Source organism: Anabrus simplex, chromosome 2 (genome assembly GCF_040414725.1).
Source record: "Anabrus simplex isolate iqAnaSimp1 chromosome 2, ASM4041472v1, whole genome shotgun sequence".
Classification (NCBI taxonomy): Eukaryota; Metazoa; Arthropoda; class Insecta; order Orthoptera; family Tettigoniidae; genus Anabrus; species Anabrus simplex.
Window position 1 is genome coordinate 369,548,054 of NC_090266.1, and position 23,823 is coordinate 369,571,876.

General features: G+C 42.2%; 1 protein-coding gene across 1 annotated transcript in view; it reads left to right on the forward strand.

Moving 5' to 3' along the window:
* Positions 1-23,823, forward strand: part of LOC136863551 (insulin-like peptide receptor) — a 462,473-nt gene that overhangs the window by 180,259 nt on the left and 258,391 nt on the right. The window contains exon 4 of the mRNA XM_067139932.2: positions 3,253-3,387. Within this exon, the coding sequence (XP_066996033.2) occupies positions 3,253-3,387 (135 nt within the window). The remainder of the gene's footprint in view (positions 1-3,252; positions 3,388-23,823) is intronic.

The window sequence follows — 23,823 nt, forward strand, 5'->3', positions numbered from 1 at the left end:
TCTAATCATCGTCCAGTGTGCGTTATCAACGCCATAGCTAAGGTATACGACCATATATTGCACAATAAGATTTATAACTATGTTAAGATTACCTTATCTGAATTTAAACCTGTATTTGTACCCAACAGATCAGTTAGCACCAATCTTTTTGGCTATACTCAAAATTTGTATGATACCATTAATACCAACGGAAGGACTGATGTTGTTTGTATGGATTTCGAAAAAGCATCCGGTAAAGTCGACCATAACATTTTAACTACAAAAATGTATAAATTTGTTTTTTTGTAAACAGTCGTTGCAGTTAATGTTTTCTTATTTTAAAAATAGACAGCAGTTTGTTTCTTTTAACAATGCAATTTAAATTCTGATTAATGATTTACCAGACAACATTTTAACTGTTTACTTTTGCAGATGATTTGAAACTTTACAAATACATTAGCGACCACAAAGACCAGGATGAGTTGCAAAAGGACATTGATAATGCAATTTCTTGGTGTGATATTTGTCTTTGAATGTTAGTAAATGTAAATACATGACGTTTACCAGGAGAAAGGAATTTGAAGTCTCAGCCTATCATATTACGCGGGGCAAAATTGGATGGGGTTTTAACGTTTAAGGACCTTAGTATAATATTTTACTGTAAGCTAACGTTCAAAGATCATATCAATACAATAACAAAGAATGCTAACTGAATGCTAGGGTTTTTGATAAGAAATTCGAGACCTTTTACCCAGCCCTCTGTACTGAATGAATTATATGTTACCCTATTAAGGAGCATACCGGGATATTCTGTAATAATTTGGAGACCGTATACAAAGCAGTAAGTGAAAGGTATTGAAATTGTACAAAAACGTTCCTACGTTATCTTTATTTCAAAACTTCTAATACCTTTCACCCATTCGACACATCAACCCAGTTATTGAGGAGTAGCCTATATTTCAATTTCCTTCATTAAAAACCAGACGGTCCTTAATTTCTATACAAATTCTAAGAAAAATTATAATAGGACGATTTGATTCTTTGGACCTGTTGAACCGCATTTAATTCCATGTTCCGCAGACAAGATCACGTCAGCACCAATTATTTCACGTTCAAAGGTCAAAAACATTGCATCAGTCAAATTCACCTTTCGTAAAAATGAGAACGCTTTATAACACTCTAACCAAAGAAGTCGATATATTCACCGAATCGGATAATGAATTCAATAAGAAACTAGAAGCCTGCCTTTACAATCTGTAAATTTTTGATAATTCACTCTTTCTTCCTTTCTTTCTTTTTGGTATTCATCATATTTCCCAGTGTACCCATTTGTGCTTTAAATTTGTTTTTATATTGTCTTTTGCTTTGTGATTTCCTAGTGCATTTTTCATTTCTTTTAAATTGTAAATGGCATCATATATAATGTTCACATCCATTTTATTTTGCTTTTTGTTGATTTTTAACATTGTTTTTTGTTACATTTGACTTCATACATATAGATTGATAACGAATGTTACGAAGGTACTTAATCGGGAGTAAAACCTATGTACTTTCAGATAGGTAGATAAACACATAAATAACAAAAATTGTAAATTGTAAATTGATCCTACGACGAATAATAAAGAAAATGTGTAAGATATTTGTTAAAATTTATATTTCCACCGTTCTTACCTTAGAATCCTTTGTGACGAAGAGAGGAGGTATAGTAGATTTTGTTCTTGTGTCTCGTACAGTTTTACCGTAGTAGAAAGATTACTGGTCCCGAAATCTGTATGTATTGTCTGTCTCTAAGAGCACGTGAACGGACATCTGCTTGATGCGCGAGTGGAACAGCCTTTCTCTGAATATTGGTGGGAAGGAGCTGGGGATTTTGAAAATGTTATTTTTTATCTTGCCAATTTCTCTGCATCCCTGATAACTACTGGTACTTGACGTACTGGTCCATCATTGCATTCGGGCTATTCGATCCGTGGTTTGGAGGGGCTGATAAGCACGAGGAGTTAACACACTGAAGGAGCACAGCAGGGCATTCTTCAGCGCTGTCTGTGACTGGGAACTTGGCATTCGTAGTACTGTGACACCAAAATGACCGACCTGTAGAATGTAGATAGGACAACTAGTCGGGTCATAAGTCATAGCAGTATTATATTGAGAGATGTTTTGAAGTTCAAATAAATTAAGTCGTCTCCCAGGTATAGCCGATCTTATTTTATTTGCTGGAAGGCTACTGAAACGATTTTGGAAATACTTAAGATCAGATCATTCTAAAACAATATGTTAAATTTAGAAATTTCTTGAAAGTCTAATCGATAGTTCCCCAGGTAGCCTATTTGCTGACAAATAGGCTTACATTCCTTTTTAATGAAATTGTTTTAAACAGGTACATTTGCATTCAATCGTGAGGGACCAAACTTTCAATTTAGAAAGATTTGTTTATGACAAATTTCCCACAAAAGCAGCCGTGTTAAAAGGGTAGGGGCAGCGCGTGCCTGCCTCTTACCCGGAGGTCCCGGGTTCGATTCTCGGCCAGGTCAGCGATTTTTACCTGGACCTGAGGTCTGGTTCGAGGTCCACTCAGCCTACGTGATTAGAATTGAAGAGCTATCTGACGGTAACATAGCGGCCTCGGTCTAGAAAGCCAAGAATAACGGCCGAGAGGATTCGTCGTGCTGACCACACGACACATCGTAATCTGCAGGCCTTCGCGCTGAGCAGCGGTCGCTTGGTACCTTGGCTCTTCAAGTGCTGTAGTGCCATGGGGTTTGGAGGAGTTACCTCTTAGTAGCCCCTAAACATGACCTTCCGTCATTCTCTCGTTGCATTGTCCTTAATAGCGACGTTTGAAGTCAAAAATATATTTCTGAAAGCGCTCCCCCTGTTTCGAATACGATCCCAAATTTTGTTTCTGACTGTACTGAGATAGGCGTGAAGCATATGATCCTTATTGAATATCCCACAGTACAACCTATTTTAAATCCTCTTTAATATTTCAACAACTGTATTGGGTATTTTTTTCCTTCTTTCTAGACACAAACAATTAAATACCATTCGTAAATCGAACACAAGCAACCAAAACAAATAAATAATGGGAAATTGACCCGCTTAGTATCCAAGAAATTTAATATTACCTGTGGAAAATAACGTGACGTACTTTAGTAGTAACACATTACGGGCTACTGCTCTCCCAAGGTCTGGGTGTCAGCCTAGCTTCTTCTAGAACTTGGAAACTGCCTCGGACTGATGCTGTTCTGACAGTACATATTTTATTTGCAGGAGATCGGGCTCCATTCGCTCACCGACATTCTACGTGGGAGTGTGCGTCTGGAGAAGAATCCGCAGTTGTGCTACGTGAAGACGATCGACTGGGACCTAATCGCCAAAGCTGGAAAAGACGGACACTACATAAAGGTAGGCCTAGGCTTGTTTCAACAATCAGTGGGACAAAATTTGGCTAAACTCTTTCTGTCATGTTGTGTAGTAACGTGGTAGTTCCTTTAAAATGGCATCGTTTGTGTTATTTATCTCCGAAATGTACAAATGCGAATAGTATTAATTTATTAAAATACGTTAAACGCAAATAATGTAACATGGATTTTGAAACGTAATTTAAATTATTTATTGTTTGATAATCAATCAATACTGATCTGCATTTAAGGCAGTCGCCCAGGTGCCAGATTCCCTATCTGTTGTTTTCCTAGCCTTTTCTTAAATGATTTCAATGACATTGGAAATTTATTGAATATCTCCCTTAGTAAGTTATTCCAATCCCTAACTCCCCCTCCTATAAATGAATATTTGCCCCAATTTGTCCTCTTGTATTCAAACTTTATCTTCATATTGTGATCTTTGCTACTTTTAAAGACGCCACTCAAACTTATTTGTGAATATTAGAAATATTCATAGTGCGAACTTTTCGGAAAGGAAAGCTCATTTTTGTAATCATTATTGGTATTGTCTATCAAAATTGTTATTTTCACTCTTCTGAAAACTGTTGTAATATGTTTATATATGAGGAGGATCGATATTTCTAAATCTTAGTACCGTTTCCTGATACGGAGTCGGGGATGAGGTGAGATGAAATTATATGGCTTGTTTTTCTAGCCAGATGCACTTCCTGACGCCAACCTCAGTCGAGGAGCTAGTGAAGATGAAATGAATGATAGTGAATGAATTGGATAATGAGGTGGAAGGAATCGACTGTGGCCTATGAATAGGAACTGTCCCGGCATTCGCCTGTAGACGAAAATGGGAAACCATAGAAAACCATTTCAGGACAGTCGACAGTGTGGTTCGAACGCACTCGTCTCACGAATGCAGAGCTTGGCTACAAAGCCGTAGCGTGCCAACATCGTGGCCACTTCGCTCGGTATATAAAGAATATCAGATTAACGAAACTATGAAATGGATTATCGACCCTGTTGCAGAATCCTAGAGAGACCATACTTCTCTCCTGGCTGTACAGAGTCTCCCATATAAACTAAGACCGTCCAAGCGGCGTTTTTCTCTCCGATGCGTAAGCTGCAGTGTTGGAGGCGCGCGCATAGTTCTTGACCTTGCAAGCAGCGTGCACATTTTCGACCTCGCAAGCAGCAGTCGCCAGTCTGAATCTCAGCTGTTAACATGGTGAGGCAATTATCATTGCAACACCGTATTTTTGTATGTAAAATTATTTTAGGTACGAGTCGGCGCGACGGGTGCGCGATGCATTTATTCAACTATTTCCTGGTGAAGTGCCACCTTCACGTCCACAGATTCACGTACTGTAATTGTAAGTGAATTTGAAACTACAGGCTCACTGCTCAATAAAAAAAACATACGTGCACTCGAACTGTTTTAACAGAGGAAAAGCTAGAGAGAATCTTGAACGGTCACCGAATAAATCGCTCACAAGTTTAGCATACCAAGTAGGGTTGTCGGTTTCTTCTGTTCACAGAGGTGCAAAGCTCTTACACGTCATACCGCACAGGTTTTCACGGGCCCGTTGTTTAAAACCTGTTGATCCAGCCGCAAGAGTGAGATATTGTGAGTGGTATCTTGCATCATTGAATGATCGTTTATTTGACCCACAGCTTGGGTTCCTTTTGGATGAGGCCTGGTTTCATCTTAATGGTCGTGTGAACAGTCATAAGTCTCGCTGTCGGTGTGCAGAAAATCCGAATGGTATTTATAAAGTCCCTCATTATGAAAGGAAGATTGGTGTTTGGTGTGCTGTTAGTGCAAGACGAATAATTGGGCCTAGTTTTTCGAGACGACAGTAAATGCAGAGAGGTACCAAGATTACATTTTGACGCCGTTCATCCATCAGTTAATGGAAGAAACAAATCGCGTGGGTGGTTTCAACAAGATTTAGCCCATGCTCATACAGCAGAAGATCCCCTTCTTACAATCTCGAAAGTGTTTGCAGGCAGAGTGATCAGTGCTGGTCTATTTCCCCCTCGTTCCTTAGATCTAAAGTGTGTGATTTTTACTTGTGGGGTAAATTGAAAGAAAAAAATGTATCGAACAAATCCTCACACATTGGAGGAACTGAAAGGAAATATTTCGAATGAAATACAAAGAAGAAAGAAACAAATCAGTGGCAGAACTCACTGGCGTCGGCCAGAATGTGGTTACAAGATACAATGCCTGTACAACGCAGGGCGGACGACACTTCCAGCATTTTTATAAGGTAAGATTTCATACAAGATTGTGTACACGCTTAAAGCAGGGCGACCGCGAGCGACATAAATTCGTAGCGAAGAGTACAAACACCGTGAGTTCGGTCTTAGTTTATATGGGAGATCCTGTAAGACGCTTCAGTAGAGGGCAACATACTCACACTGTTGTGAAACGGCATCGTCGGCATTTTGAAACAACACAACACCCGTGCCCAACGTGCGGTCATAATGCCCATATTGCTCGACTACAGTGACCTCCTTTCTTCCCAGATGTTAAATTTATTGAACATGCTTTGGAACGACTAAAACAAGCTGTTCGTGCAAGTTCCGCCATGCCACACCATATACAAGATCTCCACGGAATCACCATTGCGATAGTGTCTTGAACTGGTGGAAGAAGAGTACACGCGTACAGCACAGCAGGTAAATGAGTTACCTCGTAAAAAGCATGTCGAGGTTGACGTGCATAATGCTCTGATTTTAGAATAACCACTCGTTCATTTGCCAGTTGCAATCATTTGGTATTGGGGTGTGATAAGTTTATATCTTTCACATCCACCTTTGTGTACAGTGTCATGAACTGTTCAGTGCATGCATATTTTTGATGTGTGTACTATATGAATACTAAATTATGAGATAATTTTACATCTGTATCGTCCATTATGATGTCGTATGTCCATTCTGCACCCCCCCCCCCCACCTTTTTAAGTCTCGATGAGTGGGTTTGATGTGAAGATACTCAGCTTTTCTCTGACGCTTCACCTTAAAGTCGCCATTGGTCCTTCCCGCACCATAATAGGGTGCAGGAAGGACTGTGGATATACCACCTCTACAATAAAAAAATGTGCCACAGTGCCTAACTGAATAAAATTTATTGAAAACTAGGTGATGTACCCGTGCCTCGCTATGGGATTCTCAGAAAGACTGACGTTTTGGATTTCCTAACTGAAGTCAACATAGGTCATTACGAAAACGTCATTAGGAATGTAGTAATTAAAAGCAGTGTTATCATATAAAATACTCGATCAAATGAAAAACCGCACATTTTCTCACTATTAACGAACAGTACTACGGTGCCGATCTAACAGTCCAAAGTTCTAGAGCTGGAATGACCAGGCCGCAGAGTGCCGTAAACACTCTTCTGGCATTATTCCGTTATGCACACTGATCATTCCAATCAGTACCTCAGAGTAGGGATTGAATAGCTCGAATGCTGTGATGAACCTGTGTGTTACGTATCAGTAGTATCAGAAAATTTATGAACCAGAGGAATGGCATGCTAAAGAATTAAGTTATCTAACTCCCCAGCTGCATCCCGCCAATATTCAGGCAGGCACACTCGGTACGACCGGTCGAGTTGGACGTGTGGTTAGGGGCGCGCAGCTGTGAGCTTGCATCCGGGAGATAGTGAATTCGAACCCCACTGTCGGCAGCCCTGAAGGTGGTTTTCCGTGGTTTCCCATTTTCACACCAGGCAAATGCTGGGGCTGTACCTTAATTAAGGCCACGGCCGCTTCTCTCCCAGTCCTAGCCCTTTCCTGTCCCATCGTCGCCGTAAGACGTATCTGTGTCGGTGCGACGTAAAGCCAATAGCAAAAAGAATGTTATATTTCCAATTGTAACTCTATGTAATCAATGCAATTATTCATCTATGTATAAAAATGAATGTAGCGATATGACTTTCTAAGTTAAAGCAACAATAAATAAACTTCTTTTTTTTTTAAAGTCCCTCAAACCAGATTTAAAATCGCGGCAGAGCAAATCGTCGTTGCCGGGACAAAACCTCATAGGTGATAATATTTTTGGAGATATACTGACCCGCAGCACAAACATTATGAAGAGCGAGAATGCCTTGACAATATGCACACAATATTGCACCTTAGATGACAGAACCTTACCGGCCAAAGTTCTAAGCTAAACTACTTCACATAGGTGGTTTGGTCCTGGCAGCGACGAAATATCCTCTGTTTACGCTCTTCCATCAGCCGAGAGCTTAGTCATAACCAGTGTTGAATTCTAAGATATACGGGATGAATTCAACCTCACCCATCAACTCAGCAATGTAGCCTGTTATAAAATGTGTAGTGCTGCCTAAAATCTCAGATGTCACGGGATGAATTCATCCTCATCCTTCTACTCAGCAATGTAGCCTGTTATAAAATGCATAGTGTTGCCTAAATTCTGAGATTTCATGGAATGAATTAATCCTGATCTCTCGACTCGGCAGCTTACAGTTAGTAAAATATACACTAGAGCTAACTGGCGTTGCAGTTGCATGCGAATTTGAACGAGCGCGCTGTTTGGCTAAAGCTGACTTGTTCGGCACTGTCACTCCTGCAGTTTCCCGATAAATTAAAGTTTGTATTTCTCTGAAGGAAAATGCCATTCTCTATGGCTGCACAGAGAGGTTCATAAAGGTCAGTCGCATATCATTTCACAAGTATGTATAAAATAATATTTTGCACGACACCTGTTCCGACTTCGCGATTCCCCCCCTATTGGCTTGAATGAGATGTTTGGACCTTACCTGGAGGACTAAAATCAATGTTTTAAGAAATTTAAGGTATGACATATTTCTTTCACTGAATGGTCATGCCTTTGAAAGTAAATATCCTAAAAATCATGTCATCAGGTTAATCAAGCTGTTTGTAAAAAGCGTATACGAATATACGTATGCATCGTGTAGGCTAACAAAAACAATTTTGTTTCACAACCTGTAGATTGATACACTGTTATTCTTCATTATGATCAGAAGGTAATGTTGATTTCTCGATATATTTCTTACAGTACTGATAATATTGACGGTTATAATGTAATTAGCTGCTCATGATTATGAATATTCAGTTTTTAGATATTAACCTGATGGATTAAATTACATATTTTTCCTTTCCTTTCTTGTAATGCCACTGATGTGTATGATAGCTTGAAATTGTATATTTATCATTGTTTATGCGTGTATATAGTAGTACCAGCAATTGAACATATTTTCTGCGTATACATTTTTTTTACTTTCCCTTCATACAATACGTGTAGAAGCCTATATTCATACCATATCAGATATTTGTGCATCACCATGTGAACATTTGAGTCCTTTATAATAATAATAATAATAATAATAATAATAAGAAGAAGAAGAAGAAGAAGAAGAAGAAGAAGAAGAAGAAGAAGAAGAATTAATTATAATTATTGATATAATATATTAACATTAATATTAATAAAATATATTATTATTATTATTATTATTATTATTATTCCTTCAAATGTCATATAGAGCTATCTACAAACACAAAAATGATTGTAGATGTTTCTTCAGTTCTCTTCATTCATACTATTTCCTGCTCTCCTTTTTCCATTAAAGGAAGTCATTTTACAACTTAAAATCTGGAAACAAAACAATCATTTCAGGAACAGCTAAATAAAAACTCCATAATAGACCAAAACAAACAACCGAGTGTCATATTTCCAATTTTAATCACGTTTAAATACCAACGATTGCAATAATTTGTCTACATAGCCCCATCATCTCGCCAAGGCTTCTCGGCCTAAACTGGGCGAGTTGGTCGTGCGGTTAGGGGCGCACGTGAGCTTGCATCCGGGAGACAGTGGGTTCGAACCCCACTGTTGGCAGCTCTGAAGATGGTTTTCCGTGGTTTCCCATTTTCACACCATTCAAATGCTGCGGCTGTACTTTAATTAAGGCCACGGCTGCTTCCTTCCAACTCCTAGCCCCTTCCTCTCCATTCGTCGCCATAACACCTGTGTCGGTGCGACGTAAAGCTACTAGAAAAACAATCTTCCTAAAAACTCGCTCATTCGCTTCGTATGGTACGAGAGAGAATGTTTTCGGTCGTTGGACAAAATTATGCCGGAAGTCCTGGCCATTTATACAAATGATTGATTGATTGATTGATTGATTGATTGATAGATAGATAGATAGATAGATGGATAGATAGATACATAGATAGATAGATAGATAGATAAATTAACTTACCCCCAATCTTAAAGTACATTCTTTAAAGACTTAACGTGAACAGTAAATTGATTTTTGTTACTTAATCGCAACTGAACTCCGTTCTCTTTTATCACACATCTCTCCTGAATTTGTGCTTTTTGACTTTTCTTTCTACTGAAGAGAATTATCAGTAGAGACGAGAATTATAGGCACTAAAAACAGTCAAAATATGCAGGTATATAGGTTCTTAAATGAGCCAAAATAGGCATGTAAATAGCCACTAACGTGTAAAATAGGCAACAAAATAGGCATGAAAAAATACTTAGGCCTATTATTTAATAACACGCTCAATTACTATAAAAGGAACTTACAACAAGCAACGTTTCAATGTTTTCCGGTAACAATCTTGTTTTCCTGTCGGGCAGAATGTTTTGTACTGAGAGAAATCTCTCAACATCACAGGAAGTGATTGGACAAAATTTAAATAAAGCCACTTCATCTGGTTTTAGTTCAACTGCTTCATCTACCTCACCTAGTAGCACCTTCGCTGCTTTTGCGGTAGTTTTCAATCATGGACTCTGCTTCAGGACTCTTATGGAACTTTTTGCTGATAGCGGCTATCTTCCCAGAGATTCGGTCAACATTTCTTCTGACTTCTTCCACAACATTAAATGACTCCACCGGGGGAAAGCCACTCGTCTCCAACTCTGCCATTGCTCCCAGCAGCTTTTTGAAGTTTGAAGATGCTCCAGTTTATGCAGGGGGATATTAGCTCCCACCATTGCAGTGCACAGGTCTAAAGAAGATTGTTGTTGGTCGCTGTTCACAGTGGACTGGTAGAAAAGCTGCGATGACAACGCCATCTGTACTCGTGTCAAATGCATCGCAGTATTTCTATGTTGAGCTGTATGGTTATCTTTTCACATTTGATCTGAAAAATAATAAATGTTCTTATATTTCTACAGCTGGGATAACTGGCATAATAAACATAAACATAATCATGGCGTATGGCCTCCGGAGAGGCGTGGTGCGGGTTTTTTTCTCTAGACGGCCTATTAGGCGACCTGCATGTCTGTGAAGATGAGGGCCCTACCTAGGATGATTTATAATGCTGAAAACGCCACACACACCCAGCCCTAGAGCCATTGGAATTAAACAATTAAGGTTAAAATTCCCGATCCGACCGGGAATCGAACCCGGGACTCTGTGAACCGAAGGCCAGTACGCTGACCATTCAGCGAGCTAGTCGGACAGTATAAACATGCATTTGTTTCATAAAAACAAAGAGAAAGACTATTAGAGGTGATGTTCCTAGAAATACAAAAGTTAAAAAGGAACGAGAGAATTCGTAATTTACATGGAAATACGTCCTCAAAAATGTTCAGTGGGATTCGAACCCACTATTTCCCGGATGGCAGTTTCCTGTCGAGTTCAGCGGGTGAAAAAATAATTTAAAAGACGTGAAACAATACCTGAGTCGCGTAGAGGAGAGATCCTTCCTATATGCTTGCCAGAGACTCACAAGTTGCCTCTAGCAGTATTCTTACGTATATAGAAGAATTAAAACGGAGGCACTATAAATCTCAGATTTGTGAACATTTTATATGTTGCTATTCGCCGGCTTTGGTCAGCCGGGTCAGCTGTCATGAAGACTATTTTCTGTTGCCTGCAATAGATCCTGCATCATGTGTGCCCACAAGGCTGCCACCCTCGTTGAAAATTAGAACAAAATTTAGCAGAACTCTAGATGGGATGCTAGAGCTTACGCACCCCAGACTCTCTTTGCCCTCCTCCCCCAGCACAATGGTTACTAACCGGACCTCACCAATCCAAACAAACGGTCTTTTCACTGGCCTGGTCTTGTAAAGATAGTATTTGTAGCCTTGTTAAACACGCTGTGACTTTGTCCAAGCCGTGCCATCTTGTATGTCTAGCCTCTGTGACATCGTCCTAGCTGCACCAGATTCGATCTTCAACCTATGTATTTTTTTTTCTAGTTGCTTTACGTCGCACCGACACAGATAGGTCTTATGGCGACGATGGGATAGGAAAGTCCTAGGAGTTGGAAGGAAGCGGCCGTTGCCTTAATTAAGGTACAGCCCCAGCATTTGGCTGGTGTGAAAATTGGAAACCATGGAAAACCATCTTCAGGGCTGCCGACAGTGGGATTCGAACCCACTATCTCCCGGATGGAAGCTCACAGCCGCGCGCTCCTAACCGCACGGCCAACTCGCCCTATGTTTCGCGAAGGCTTAGCGGAAGCGCAGTAGAGTTCACTAGAGCCTACACATAGCGCTGGTGAAAGCTACTCACGATTTTAAAAAATTGCATTTCAGTTGTAGTCCGCTTCTGTAGTGTAGTAGTTAGCGTGATTAGCCGCCACCCACGGAGGCCCGGGTTCTATTCCCGGCTCTGCTACGAAATTTGAAAAGTGGCACGAGAGCTGGAACGGGGTCCACTCAGCCTTGGGAGGTCAACTGAGTAGAGGTGGGTTCGATTCCCACCTCAGCCATCCTCGAAGTGGTTTTCTGTGGTTTGCCACTTCTCCAGGAAAATGCCGAGATGGTACCTAACTTAAAGACGCGGCCACTTCCTTCTTCATTGCCTGTCCCTTCCAGTCTTATGTCTTCACAAGGCCCCTGTTCAGCATAGAAGGTGAGGCTGTCTGGGCAAGGTACTAGTCCCCTTCCCGAGTTGTATCCCCCGACCCAAAGTCTCACGCTCCAGGACATTGCCCTTGAGACGGTAGAGGTGGGATCCTTCGCTGAGTCCGAGGGAAAAAACCTACCCTGGAGGGTAAACAGATTAAGAAAGAAAGAAAGAAAGAAAGAAAGAAAGAAAATATTTAAGTTGTAAATCTCTATTTTCACTGGAACTGAATCAAAGTTGAAAATACCGATTTTAAATTTTCGTCCACTCTATCAAAAGAGACCACGGGCGTTGTAACTCCTCGTTCAGTAATTAAATGATAATTTACATTTTAGCAAGATAAATTATTGAGAGTTCACGACTAATACAGCATTGGAACAAAACAACTTTCCACAATACGTAAATTAATAGGCCTATAAATGCTGCATTGAAATGCGATCGTAGTTCATTCACAAAAAAAGATAAAAGGAACAAACGAAATTACTCCTTACAGCATGCTTGGCAGAAGACTACCTTTCAATCCGTAGTGAAATTGGGATCCCCTTTGATCCACCGCTTCATTCAGTAGGGCTTCCATGATTTTTCTTTGCAATTACATTTTTTACGTCACGCCGATACAGATAGGTCTTATGGGGACGATGGGATGGAAAAGGCCTAGGAGTGGGAAGGAAGCGACCGTAGTCTTAATGAAGGTACAGCCGCAACATTTGCCTGGTGTAAAAACGGGAAACCACGGAAAACCATCTTCAGAGCTGCCGACAGTGGGGCTCGAGCCCACTATCTCCCGGATGAAAGTTCACAGCTGCGCGCCCCTAAGCGCACAGCCAACTCGCCCGGTGATTTTTCTTTGGGCATTGCCACAGACACACTTCTTCACAATAAATCACAACACGTTCTGATGATAAAGCGTACGCATACAACACTTCACATCGAGAAGGAGGAATAAGGGATATGGGTTGTGCAACGTAGTTAGACGTTGATTGGTTCTCGCATATATCTTAGAAGGTTGGAGGGGTTGAAGGCTTCGAGTTCAAATTGTCCCCTGTTTCTCCTGGCGGAAATTTCCCAAGAACTCTTTCTGGTGACTTCCAAGAATTCCGATTTTTGCTCGTGGGGTAAACAGATCTTGAGAAATGAGAAGATAATACTGTCGAGCACTTCAGTTACAGTATAATGCACTGGAAGAAAATCGGCTTCTTTAAAATAGACTCAAAAGGCATCAAATAGGCAATTATACTCCAAATAGGCACAAACTCCTGAAATAGGCATTTATAGGCGCAATAAAACCAATGAAATCTAGCTTCAAGGACCCTAAACGGATTTATATCTAAAACGCCTACGTTTATGAACATAGGAATAAAATAGGCAAATTCCCGTCTCTAATTATCAGTATGGTTATATTGTAGTCTCTGAGAATGTGTACGTGTACGAATTTTAAACCATGCCAATATTCACACAGTTTTAACCAGTGGCGGCCGGTCAATACGTGCTACCGGGCTCCAGCACGTAGCTTGGAACTGTAAGGAATATTATTTATGTACAGTACAATTACCCTGGTGCCTTTTCGTTGTTTTGAGTACGATATGAATTTGTGTTTTGTGAAAATCAGGACGAGATCTGTCGAACACCTAGCGCCGTTCTCCCGGGGAACAAAGCTCGTGCTCATGTGAAGTGAGCCCTTGCCTGTAGCCTGAAGGAAGCAATACGCAGGCGCAGCCAAGCTTGCAACACTCCCCCTAGCCGGCGGAGTATACCGTAAACCGGGATCAACTTTCACTGATCCCGTCTATAGTTACTTCCTCTCCCGCAAGGGGGTAGAAGTACTCGATGTCTCCTGCTACCTTGATGTTGAACGTGGTAAGCGAGTCTGCCACTAGAGAGTAGCATCGTCTGGGGTCGAAAGTAAAGCGTAAGTGGAGGCAATCTCTCTCACACATGCTTATTAAAATATCCATCTTCCTTTTGTGTCAAAAATAAGGAATTCGTAGGTGAGTCAAAGAATATTTGACTGACCCTAAATGTTATCCCGCATTACAATGTAATTTACTCTGGTGAAATGAAATAGCGTATGGCTTTTAGTGCCGGAAGTATCCGAGGACATGTTCGACTCGCCAGATGCAAGTATTTTGATTTGACTCCCGTACGCGACCTGCGAGTCGTGATGAGGATGAAATGATGATGAAGACAACACATACACCCGATGATTGTTAAAATTCCAGACCCTGCCGGGAATCGAACCCGGGATCCCTGTGACCAAAGGCCAGCGCGCTAACCATTTAGCCATGGAGCCGGACATTTATTCTGGTAATAGGGGAGGTCTCAATGAATCAGTTGGCAGCTCTTTCAGTTGCTTTGTGCGGTTTTAAATCTCGCGGTTATATTACTGGTGCGTGTTTTTTCTGTCATTGTATTAGTGCTAAAGTTTATACGGAAATTTATCATTATTTATCCACTGCAGTATATCATCATCATCATCATCTGTTTACCCTCCAGGTTCGGTTTTTCCCTCGGACTGAGCGAGGGATCCCACCTCTACTGCCTCAAGGGCAGTGTCCTGGAGCTTCAGACTCTTGGTCGGGGATACAACTGGGGAGTATGGCCAGTACCTCGCCCAGGCGGCCTCACCTCCTATGCTGAACAGGGGCCTTGTGGAGGGAGGGGAAGATTGGAAGGGATAGGCAAGGAAGAGGGAAGGAAGCGGCCGTGGCCTTAAGTTAGGTACCATCCCGGCATTCGCCTGGAGGAGAAGTGGGAAACCACGAAAAACCACTTCCAGGATGGCTGAGGTGGGAATCGAACCCACCTCTACTCAGTTGATCTCCCGAGGCTGAGTGGACCCCGTTCCAGCCCTGGTACCACTTTTCAAATTTCGTGGCAGAGCCGGGAATCGAACCCGGGCCTCCGGGGGTGGCAGCTAATCACGCTAACCACTACACCATAGAGGCGGACCACTGCAGTATATATAAAGTGAAATTAAATTAGTGTTCTTAGTGAGGATCTATATTCCCACGATTCTATTTGCACTGATGTAAGTTGCGCCATTAGGTTAGCAAAAACAATATTTCTCGAATGAATTATTTATCTCGTAGACAGTTGTCGAAGTATTCATCTGCTTCCAAATTAATGTTGTTTTTGTTTGTTCTGAGTTATAAATTGTGAGAAAAGTTGTATTATTATTATTATTATTATTATTATTATTATGATTATTATTATTATTATTAAAAAGTTTGAAGTATGCGTTGTTCATCATGGCAATATGCAGATTTAAAACAGCGTATTTAGCTTGTTTTTTGTAGCACGTAGGACGATTTTTTCACGAGCCGCCACTGGTTTTAACAGTTCTTTATTTACGTTGAGTGCAGCCTATGAGTACAGCGGAGGGAGCTTTTTGCCAAACAGCTGAGATTTCAATATGCTCCGCCCTCGCTACAGTGATTCTCCCGCAGACGGTGGCGCCGCTGCTACCTCTTGTGTATTATTTACTAACTCTATGCTCGGCAGGCAGTGTTCTGAGATCTCACGGGATAAATTCATCCTTATCTATTGACTCAGCAGTGTATAATAAAATGCATGAGATGGTATGGGATGAATTCATCCTTATTCGTTGACTCAACAGTGTGTTATAAAAGTTTGTAATTTATATATCTCTATCTGAACGAACTTATTCCAAAATTATTTCCTGTTTTCTTACCAATATTCTCAGCTAAGCTGACATGCTTTTCTACAATGGAACATCATCATCTCTTACTTATATCCAGAGCTATTTCGAGACGTGCGTTCCGTATGTAGTTGGCTGAATAAAGCAACTTCCTGTCTTGTGTCTTAACACGCCACAGACTGCAGTACTTGGTGAACCCAGCGCGAGGTCATGGGTGTAGGGAAGGCACTTGCTCGCTCAAGGACAACAACATACGTTCAGTTGAAAATTGCCTGGATTTCTATCGGTATCTGTCATTGCAGGAAGTGGCCGCTTCATGTTTATTAATCCCATTTAGATATGGGTAAAATATTCTTGTCGCCTTCGGAAGCATTTACCGGTACTGAGTTACTACAAGGAAAGAACACATACTAACAGAAAGTCATTCTCGTGATGTAGAACAAGTGCAGGTACGAACAGACTGAATAGATTGAGCAGGCAGAACTGAAAGAAATTATGTGCACTTCAGGAAAATTCCATGTTCATTTTTACATGTCCCTTTCTGGCAATTTAAACACTCCCGTCCACGCAGTGGAAATGTGAGGAAATCAAAAGTGTTTTTTGAGTGTATTGAAATCATCAAGGGATTTTTTCATAAAATATATTTTGCATGGTGGTTGCCTAGCCGAGGCAAGTTCACCCGGAAGGACGTAGATTCGATTCCCGGACAGGAAGTCGAAATATTTAGGAATGAGATGTTTCCATTTCTGGAGAGTCACATGGCTGAGAAGGTTCACGCTGACTGGGCTACCAGTTAATTTCTGGGGGCAAAGGCTACCGGACCACTGTACTCACTTAGTGCCGAGGTTACGAATAGGCCTAGTAGAATCCTTTACCTTCCATTCCTCTAGGGGCCTTTAGAGCCTCTACGGAGTTGACCATGCTTTTCAAAATGTATTTTGCCAGAAGGGCGTGTTAGTAGAGTGGCGTTGTCATTGGCTTCTCATTAAGGCTGCCACCGTTCGAATTCCAGCCAGTGCAAGTTTGAATTATGAAATGAGTATATCGCGTAGCTAATACGATAACAACACTCGCATCAAACATCGAACTTCCTTCCTAATTTGCAGAAAGTGAACACGTGGAAGTCGGGTGACACAATATCCAGTGATTATAAAGGGTATTATAGCATCTCCTAGCCTACCTTATGCAGCGTTGAGTGACTTAAGATGTGAGATGCTGATTGAGCACCACATCTTATCCATTCCCGTGTTCTGGCCTCTTCTGTCGAATGTTTTGTCTTAATTTCTCCATTGAATGTAATTAGCTCATACTAAATGTTATCTCTGAAATCGCCTTCATTGCGTTCTTGAGCGTCGCACATAGAATGCCCGTCCATCTGAACTCAAACATTTTAATGAAATGTGTACGCCAGCTTCTCTGAATGTTCATGAACAGTGTTTTTGAAAATTTTCAGAATCTCTGTTAACTCCCAACTACCGAGCTCGATAGCTGCAGTCGCTTACGTGCGGTCAGTATCCAGTATTCGGGAGATAGTGGGTTCAAATCCCACTGTCGGCAGCCCTGAAGATGGTTTTCCGTGGTTTCCCATTTTCACACCAGGCAAATACTGGGGCTGTACCTTACTTAAGGCCACGGTCGCTTCCTTCCCGCTCCTAACCCGTTCTTGTCCCATCGTCGCCGTAAGACCTATCTGTGTTGGTGCGACGTAAAGCAACTTGTAACTCCCAACTCGTATATATTTAAGATCTCTTCAACTGCTTCTAAAGGAAATCACCTCCTGTAAAATGTTAGCCCTACGTTGGAGTTTTGAAAACCACCAGTAATACACTTCAATTAGGCTGTGAGCTTGCATCCGGGAGATAGTGGGTTCGATCCCACTGTCGGCAGCCCTGAAGATGATTTTCCGTGGTTTCCCATTTTCACACCAGGCAAATGCTGGGGCTGTACCTTAATTAAGGCCACGACCGATTCCTTCCACCTCCTAGGCCTGTCCTATCCCATCGTCGCCATAAGACCTATCTGTGTCGGTGAGACGTAAAGCCCCTAGCCAATAAAAACCACTTCAGTTATGGTTAGCGTTGAGAATTTAGCTACAGGTATTCAACTCCTGTGTTCATTGCTGTGAGGTCGAATCCTGGCTCAGTTAGTTGCCATTTAGGATGGGTTATATGCCATAGACTAGTAAGGAACTTTTCTCAGACGAAATTCAGGCGCTCCGAAAAGTCTGATTATCTACTGGATGTTGTGTACCCGTCTTTAACAGGTTAGTTTTTGTAATTAAAGTGCCGGCCCTGCGGTGTAAGGTAGCGAATCTGCCTCTTAACCGGAGGCACTGGGTTCGACTCCCGGCCAAGACAGGAATTTTTACCTGGATCTGAGGGCTGGTTTGTGGTTCACTCAGTCTACGTGATTGAAATTGAGGAGCTATCTGACGGCGAGATGGTGGCCCCGGTCCAAAAAGCCAAGAATGATGGCCGAAAGGATTCATCGTTGGTAGGCCATGGCCCATCGGTGCTGTTGCGCCATGGGGTTTGGTTTGGTTTGGTTTGATTTTGTAATTACAAAAGGAATCAGCACACTGCGAGTATTGTCTACAAATATAGGTAACATCTCCTGTCCCATGTTGTAGGCCCAACGAATTCCATCACATTTACGTATTAACTGGATGTATTTGTGACACACTTCATCGCAAATTCTGTATAACCGAATTCCTCTTTGAACTTTCAAATGCAGTTGAAACATTCTTGTTTCCATTTAAAAAGTAATATTTGGTTCAATATTTCCATGTATTCAAGTATTAGAATAGTAGCTATACGATAAACGACTCGCCTCCTTACATGTTGCCATTTACTAGAAACCTCATTTCTATATATTAAGCCGTTGAAGAAATATTCTACTTTATCGTCTTTCAGAATAAAGCCATTGCCATCGTTCACAGTTAGGATTTTTGCTTGTAGAACAACTTCTTGGGATGATTTCGGTTATGTTTGATTTTTCCTGTGATTTTTCTCGGTGATGGTATTAATGGTATAGACCTAAATGAGGCCACATGACTAGTTGCAAATAGAGGATTGTAGCGACGTTTAGTAAATTCACAGAGGCTAGCAGACAGAACTGTCGCTCACAGTCCTGAAACTTATTATTACTTCATGGGCTGACAGTATATCATCACCCGCAAAAAGCCGCATCTGTGATTCCTGTTCTTTACTCATAACATTTCCAAATATACTTCGTCGCGGAAACCCCCTCCCCCCCTCTTAATCATTACATGATTAAATAATGTTTCAACTACTCTTAATTCTCTGATATTTATTTTCTAAAAATGTAGCCACCTATTCAATCACTACTTTGTCCAGTCCAATAGCCTTCCTTTTCGTCGATAATCTCCCATGATCTACCCTATCAAGACCTTGGATAGGGCAGTAGCGATAGTACACTTGACTTCCTCAACGCAATGTTGCTGGAACTCAGCAAGTTGAGCATCACTGACATAAGATTTTCTAAACCCGAACTGACTTCTCCCACAAGCCCAACTCCACCTCCCAGTGGTGGGAGACGGGCAAAGGCATGAAGTAGGGGATGGCCTGCAGAGGTGAAGTACAGCGGGGACCTCATGTACCACGGGACCGCTACGGTAGCTGTGAAGGCCCTGCAGGAACCCTGAAAGGTGACGGCTAACAGGGCTCTGGTGAACTTTGTTGAAGTCTTCAATGGCAGTGAAGACGGAAGGACTAGTTCCTGGAACGGCGGAACTGGCAGAAGAGGCAACCAAGGCCAACTAGATATACAGGCCATAAGGCTCCCCCTCCACTTCCGGCGCTACGTCACACGAATAGCCATCCGCTTCATTTTTCGCCAGTGACTTGTAGGCTGATATGAACCTCGCAGCAGTAAGGCTATCAATGGTGTTGAATGACTTAAACTTGTGTGAACATTGTGAATTATGCCCACGCCGTGTTGTGTACCTGGTTGTAGAAACAACTATAGGTTATAAGGTAGTAGGCCTATGCATAATTTCTGATAACAACAGTGTTAATAGAAAAATGTTTGAAAAGCTGTGCAAAAGCAATTTACAAACCACTTTTCAAAATCCATTTGACGAAACACAAAAGATTTTTGTAATGTTCGATACTGTTTATTTATTAAAAGCTTAAGAAATAACTGGCTTAATCAAGCCGATAACTTACAAACTTTCGTGTTTCCTGACTTTGACAACCCTGAGTCAGTCAAAAAATGTTTTGCTAGTGTTGGTCACCTTAAACAGCTCCACAGAGGAGAAGAGAATGATGTAGTTAAGCTTGCTCCTGCCCTGAACCAAAACGTGTGAGAAAGTGAGGAGATGCCAAGGGACTGGAGCTTTGCCCTCATCTGTCCCATCTACAAGAAGGGTGACAAGACAGTGTGTAGCAACTACCGAGGAATCTCTCTTCTTAGTGTGGCCTACAAGATCTTTTCGAAGGTGCGGGCTAGGAGACTCGAGAGAGCCCTTTGCAGAGAGACAGTTGGGAGACTACCAATGTGGGCTCCGGCGCAACAGATCAACAACAGACCACATACTAACCCTGAGGCTCATCCTTGAAAAGTGTTATGAGTACAACGTCAACATTCACCAGCTTTACGTTGACTACAAGGAGGCTTGCGACAATGTGGACAGGTCAAGGCTGCGACAGATTTTGGAAGAGATGTAGGTGCCGACGAAGTTCACCAACCTTGGCCTGATGACTGTGAGAAGTACCAGAGTCAAAGTGAAGACCCAGGGCCAGCTCTCCAGGCAGTTCGAAGTGCAGAGAGGGATGAGGCAAGGTGACGCATTGTCAACCACTCTGTTTAACCTCTGTCTGGAGCATGGTATGCGTCGAATACCTCAGAACCCAGAGGGTACAATTTGCAACAGAACCCTCCAGTGCCTGGCCTTCGCGGATGATGTCCTACTCGGGAGAAGTGCGAACTACCTGACGGAGCTCTGGAGCACATGAGCGAGGGATCACGATATCTGGGCTTACAGATCAACAAGGACAAAACCAAGCACATGGTGAACACCCGAGACAAAACAAAATTTTACGGCGTGAGAGGACTAGAATTTGCAGGAAACACCTACGAGAGAGTAACGCGGGAGTGAGGAGATAAATGCTAGCGTGGCAGCTGGGAACAGGTGTTACTTCGCCTTCCGGAAGTTACTGCAGACTGCAACGCCGTCCAGAAGATTAAAACTCACCGTGTACCGGGTTATAATCCGTCCAGTTATACTGTATGCGTGCGAGACGTGTACACTAAATGAGCGCGACAAGAACTTTCTACGGGTGTGGGCGAGAAAGATCTTGGAAGATTTTCGGCGTGGTTCACGATCAAGGAGAGTGACGTATCAAGACCAATGAACAAGTCTATGCCTTGTATGGTGACCTCGAGATAGTCGCAGAGGCCAAAAAGAGGAGACTTCGGTGTCTCGGACACATCGTAAGGATGGACCAGGACGGGCAATGAAGATGATCCTTGACCAACATCCTGGCGGCCAACGAAGACGGGGGAGACCAAGGACAAGATGGCTAGACAACGTCTCGAGAGATTTTGAGTTGATGGAGATCCAGGGCTGGAAAAGGAGAGCTCTGGACTGAAAGGGGTGGACGAAAGCTCTTGAAGAGGCCAGGGTCCTTCATGGGCTGTAGCGCCAGGAGAGTGAGTGAAAGTGAGTGAGTGAACTGACTTCTATCAAGCCACTTAGTAATTTCCCAAACGTGTTCATGCCAAAATCTTGGAACAATGGTCTAGTATCGTGTAGGCCCTCCTCTAGCTTGGCCAATTGCAGCATCGTGGCATCAATTCCACGAGTGAGAGAAACACCTGTGGAAAGATTTTGACCCATGCCGTTTGGGTAGCTACACACAGTTTTCTATTTGTAAGTGCGGGGCCTTGGTGTGAATGGACCTTACCATCACTTCCCTTAAATGCTCGATAGGGCTCATATCAGGTGAACGGGGTGGCTAGTCCAATCGTTAAAATTCTCCAGAACGCTCCTCTAACCAATTCTAGACAACTTAGGTTCGATGATATGGTGCATTTTCGTGCTGTAATATTCCATTATTTTAGGAGTACGTGAAGTCCATGAAGGGCTGCAAGTGGTAACTTAGCAGTTCAACGAAGCAGTCACCGGTCAACGTCACTCGCCCAGGTGGGACACACTCCCAGGTGTCGTGATGTTAACAGAAGCACTCTGGTAGGTCTTCTGTTCCCTTGTCCCACTGACGTTAAAGAACGTGACATGCTGGATATGCGTCTACTACCTCCTGCATAGAATGTGGATATGATTTGAGCCAGCGTGGCTTGCTTTTACCACGGACAGTTCTAGCCAGACGCCGCTAATCGCGATCATTAAGCAGCCGTCGTCGGCTACTGCGCTGTTCACTGGGTGGTAATGCCTTCCATGAGGTTTGCCGATACACACGTGGCACCGTCGATCGAGGAATGTTAAATCTCCGCACAACTTCGACAATGGAATGTTCCATTCATCCGGTCCCGACTTTCATGCCCCGTTCGAAAAACGATAGTTCACGACACCTTGCTACGACCAGCACCGGCGGTGTTTCCACTCACTCTCGAGATGTCAGATCACATCTGATACAGGTCTGGATACTTCCAAGGTGTCACGGGCGCTACCGTTTGTTAACTTTAAATACTGCGATATCATGACTTTTGGCATGTCAGTGTAATCAGAAAGAATGTTTTCCATGACCTTTATTGCAACACATGTCAAGCGGACATAATTGTAACTATCCGCTTTATGTGTATCACCTTTTCCTTCGTACGCTAGGGCTACTCCAATAACTCTCCATTCATTTGGTATAACTACGTCATGCAAACAGTAATCAAAATCATACTTCGGATATCTCAGTATATCCCAACCCGTTACTTTTAGTATATCCCCAGAATCAATTCCAGCTTCTTATCTATATTTTAGTACCGAGCGAGTGGCTGCGTGGTTTAGGGCATGTAGCTGTCAAGTTGCATTCGGGAGATAGTGGGTTCGAACCCCACTGTTGGCAGCCCTGAAGATGATTTACCGTGGTTTCCATTTTCATACCAGGCGAATGTTCGGACAGTACCTTAATTAAGGCTACGCTCACTTCCTTCTCGCTCCTAGGCCTTTCCTCTCCCATCGTCGCCACAAGATCTATCTGTCAGTACAACATAACGCACGAGGGCTAGGTTTCAGCTGTTATCTTTTGCAAATATCTTCACTATCACAGGTAATTTCAGGACTTCGCTAATGTTTGTCACCTCCCCCACCTGGGCATTATCCCTATGCCCAGATATCTTTACATAGTGCTGGCTAAATTCTTCGGCCTTCCGTAAATGCTCACTAGTATACTTCCCTTGTTCGTTAATGATTTCTGGAATATCCTCTTGGAACCTCTTCTTCTGTCTTGAAGTACTTCTGAATTTTTTGTTTTGTTGCTAAATTCAATTTCTTAGTAAGTTTATTCAGTGTGTCCTTACTTCTACTACAACCATTCCCAACTCTATCAGCAGCTAAAACAATGAAATGCTACTGATTTCTCTCCAAAATAAACAACTGCAGCAACAATTTATTTCAGTGCTGTTGCTTATGCATTACATTTTTAGTACGTAATTAAACTAGGTAAACTCTACCGTATGTAAGTACATATTGTAACGTAATGGCGGGGTAAATAAATGAATACAGGAACTGGTAGCATTCTACTCTTAAGATTTATCAACTACTAAAACTACACAATAAGACTCAGTCATGCCGAGATCACGCTCATACTACATGACACACGATTACACAGTTCGCGCATTCTCCCTCCCTTCCCCCTCTCCCCCTCTCTTATTTCTCAATGTTTATTCACACTGATTTATACAGACTTCGGTCGCTAACACTACAGGCTCACTCAGTCAATCAGGCAGGCTTCAGG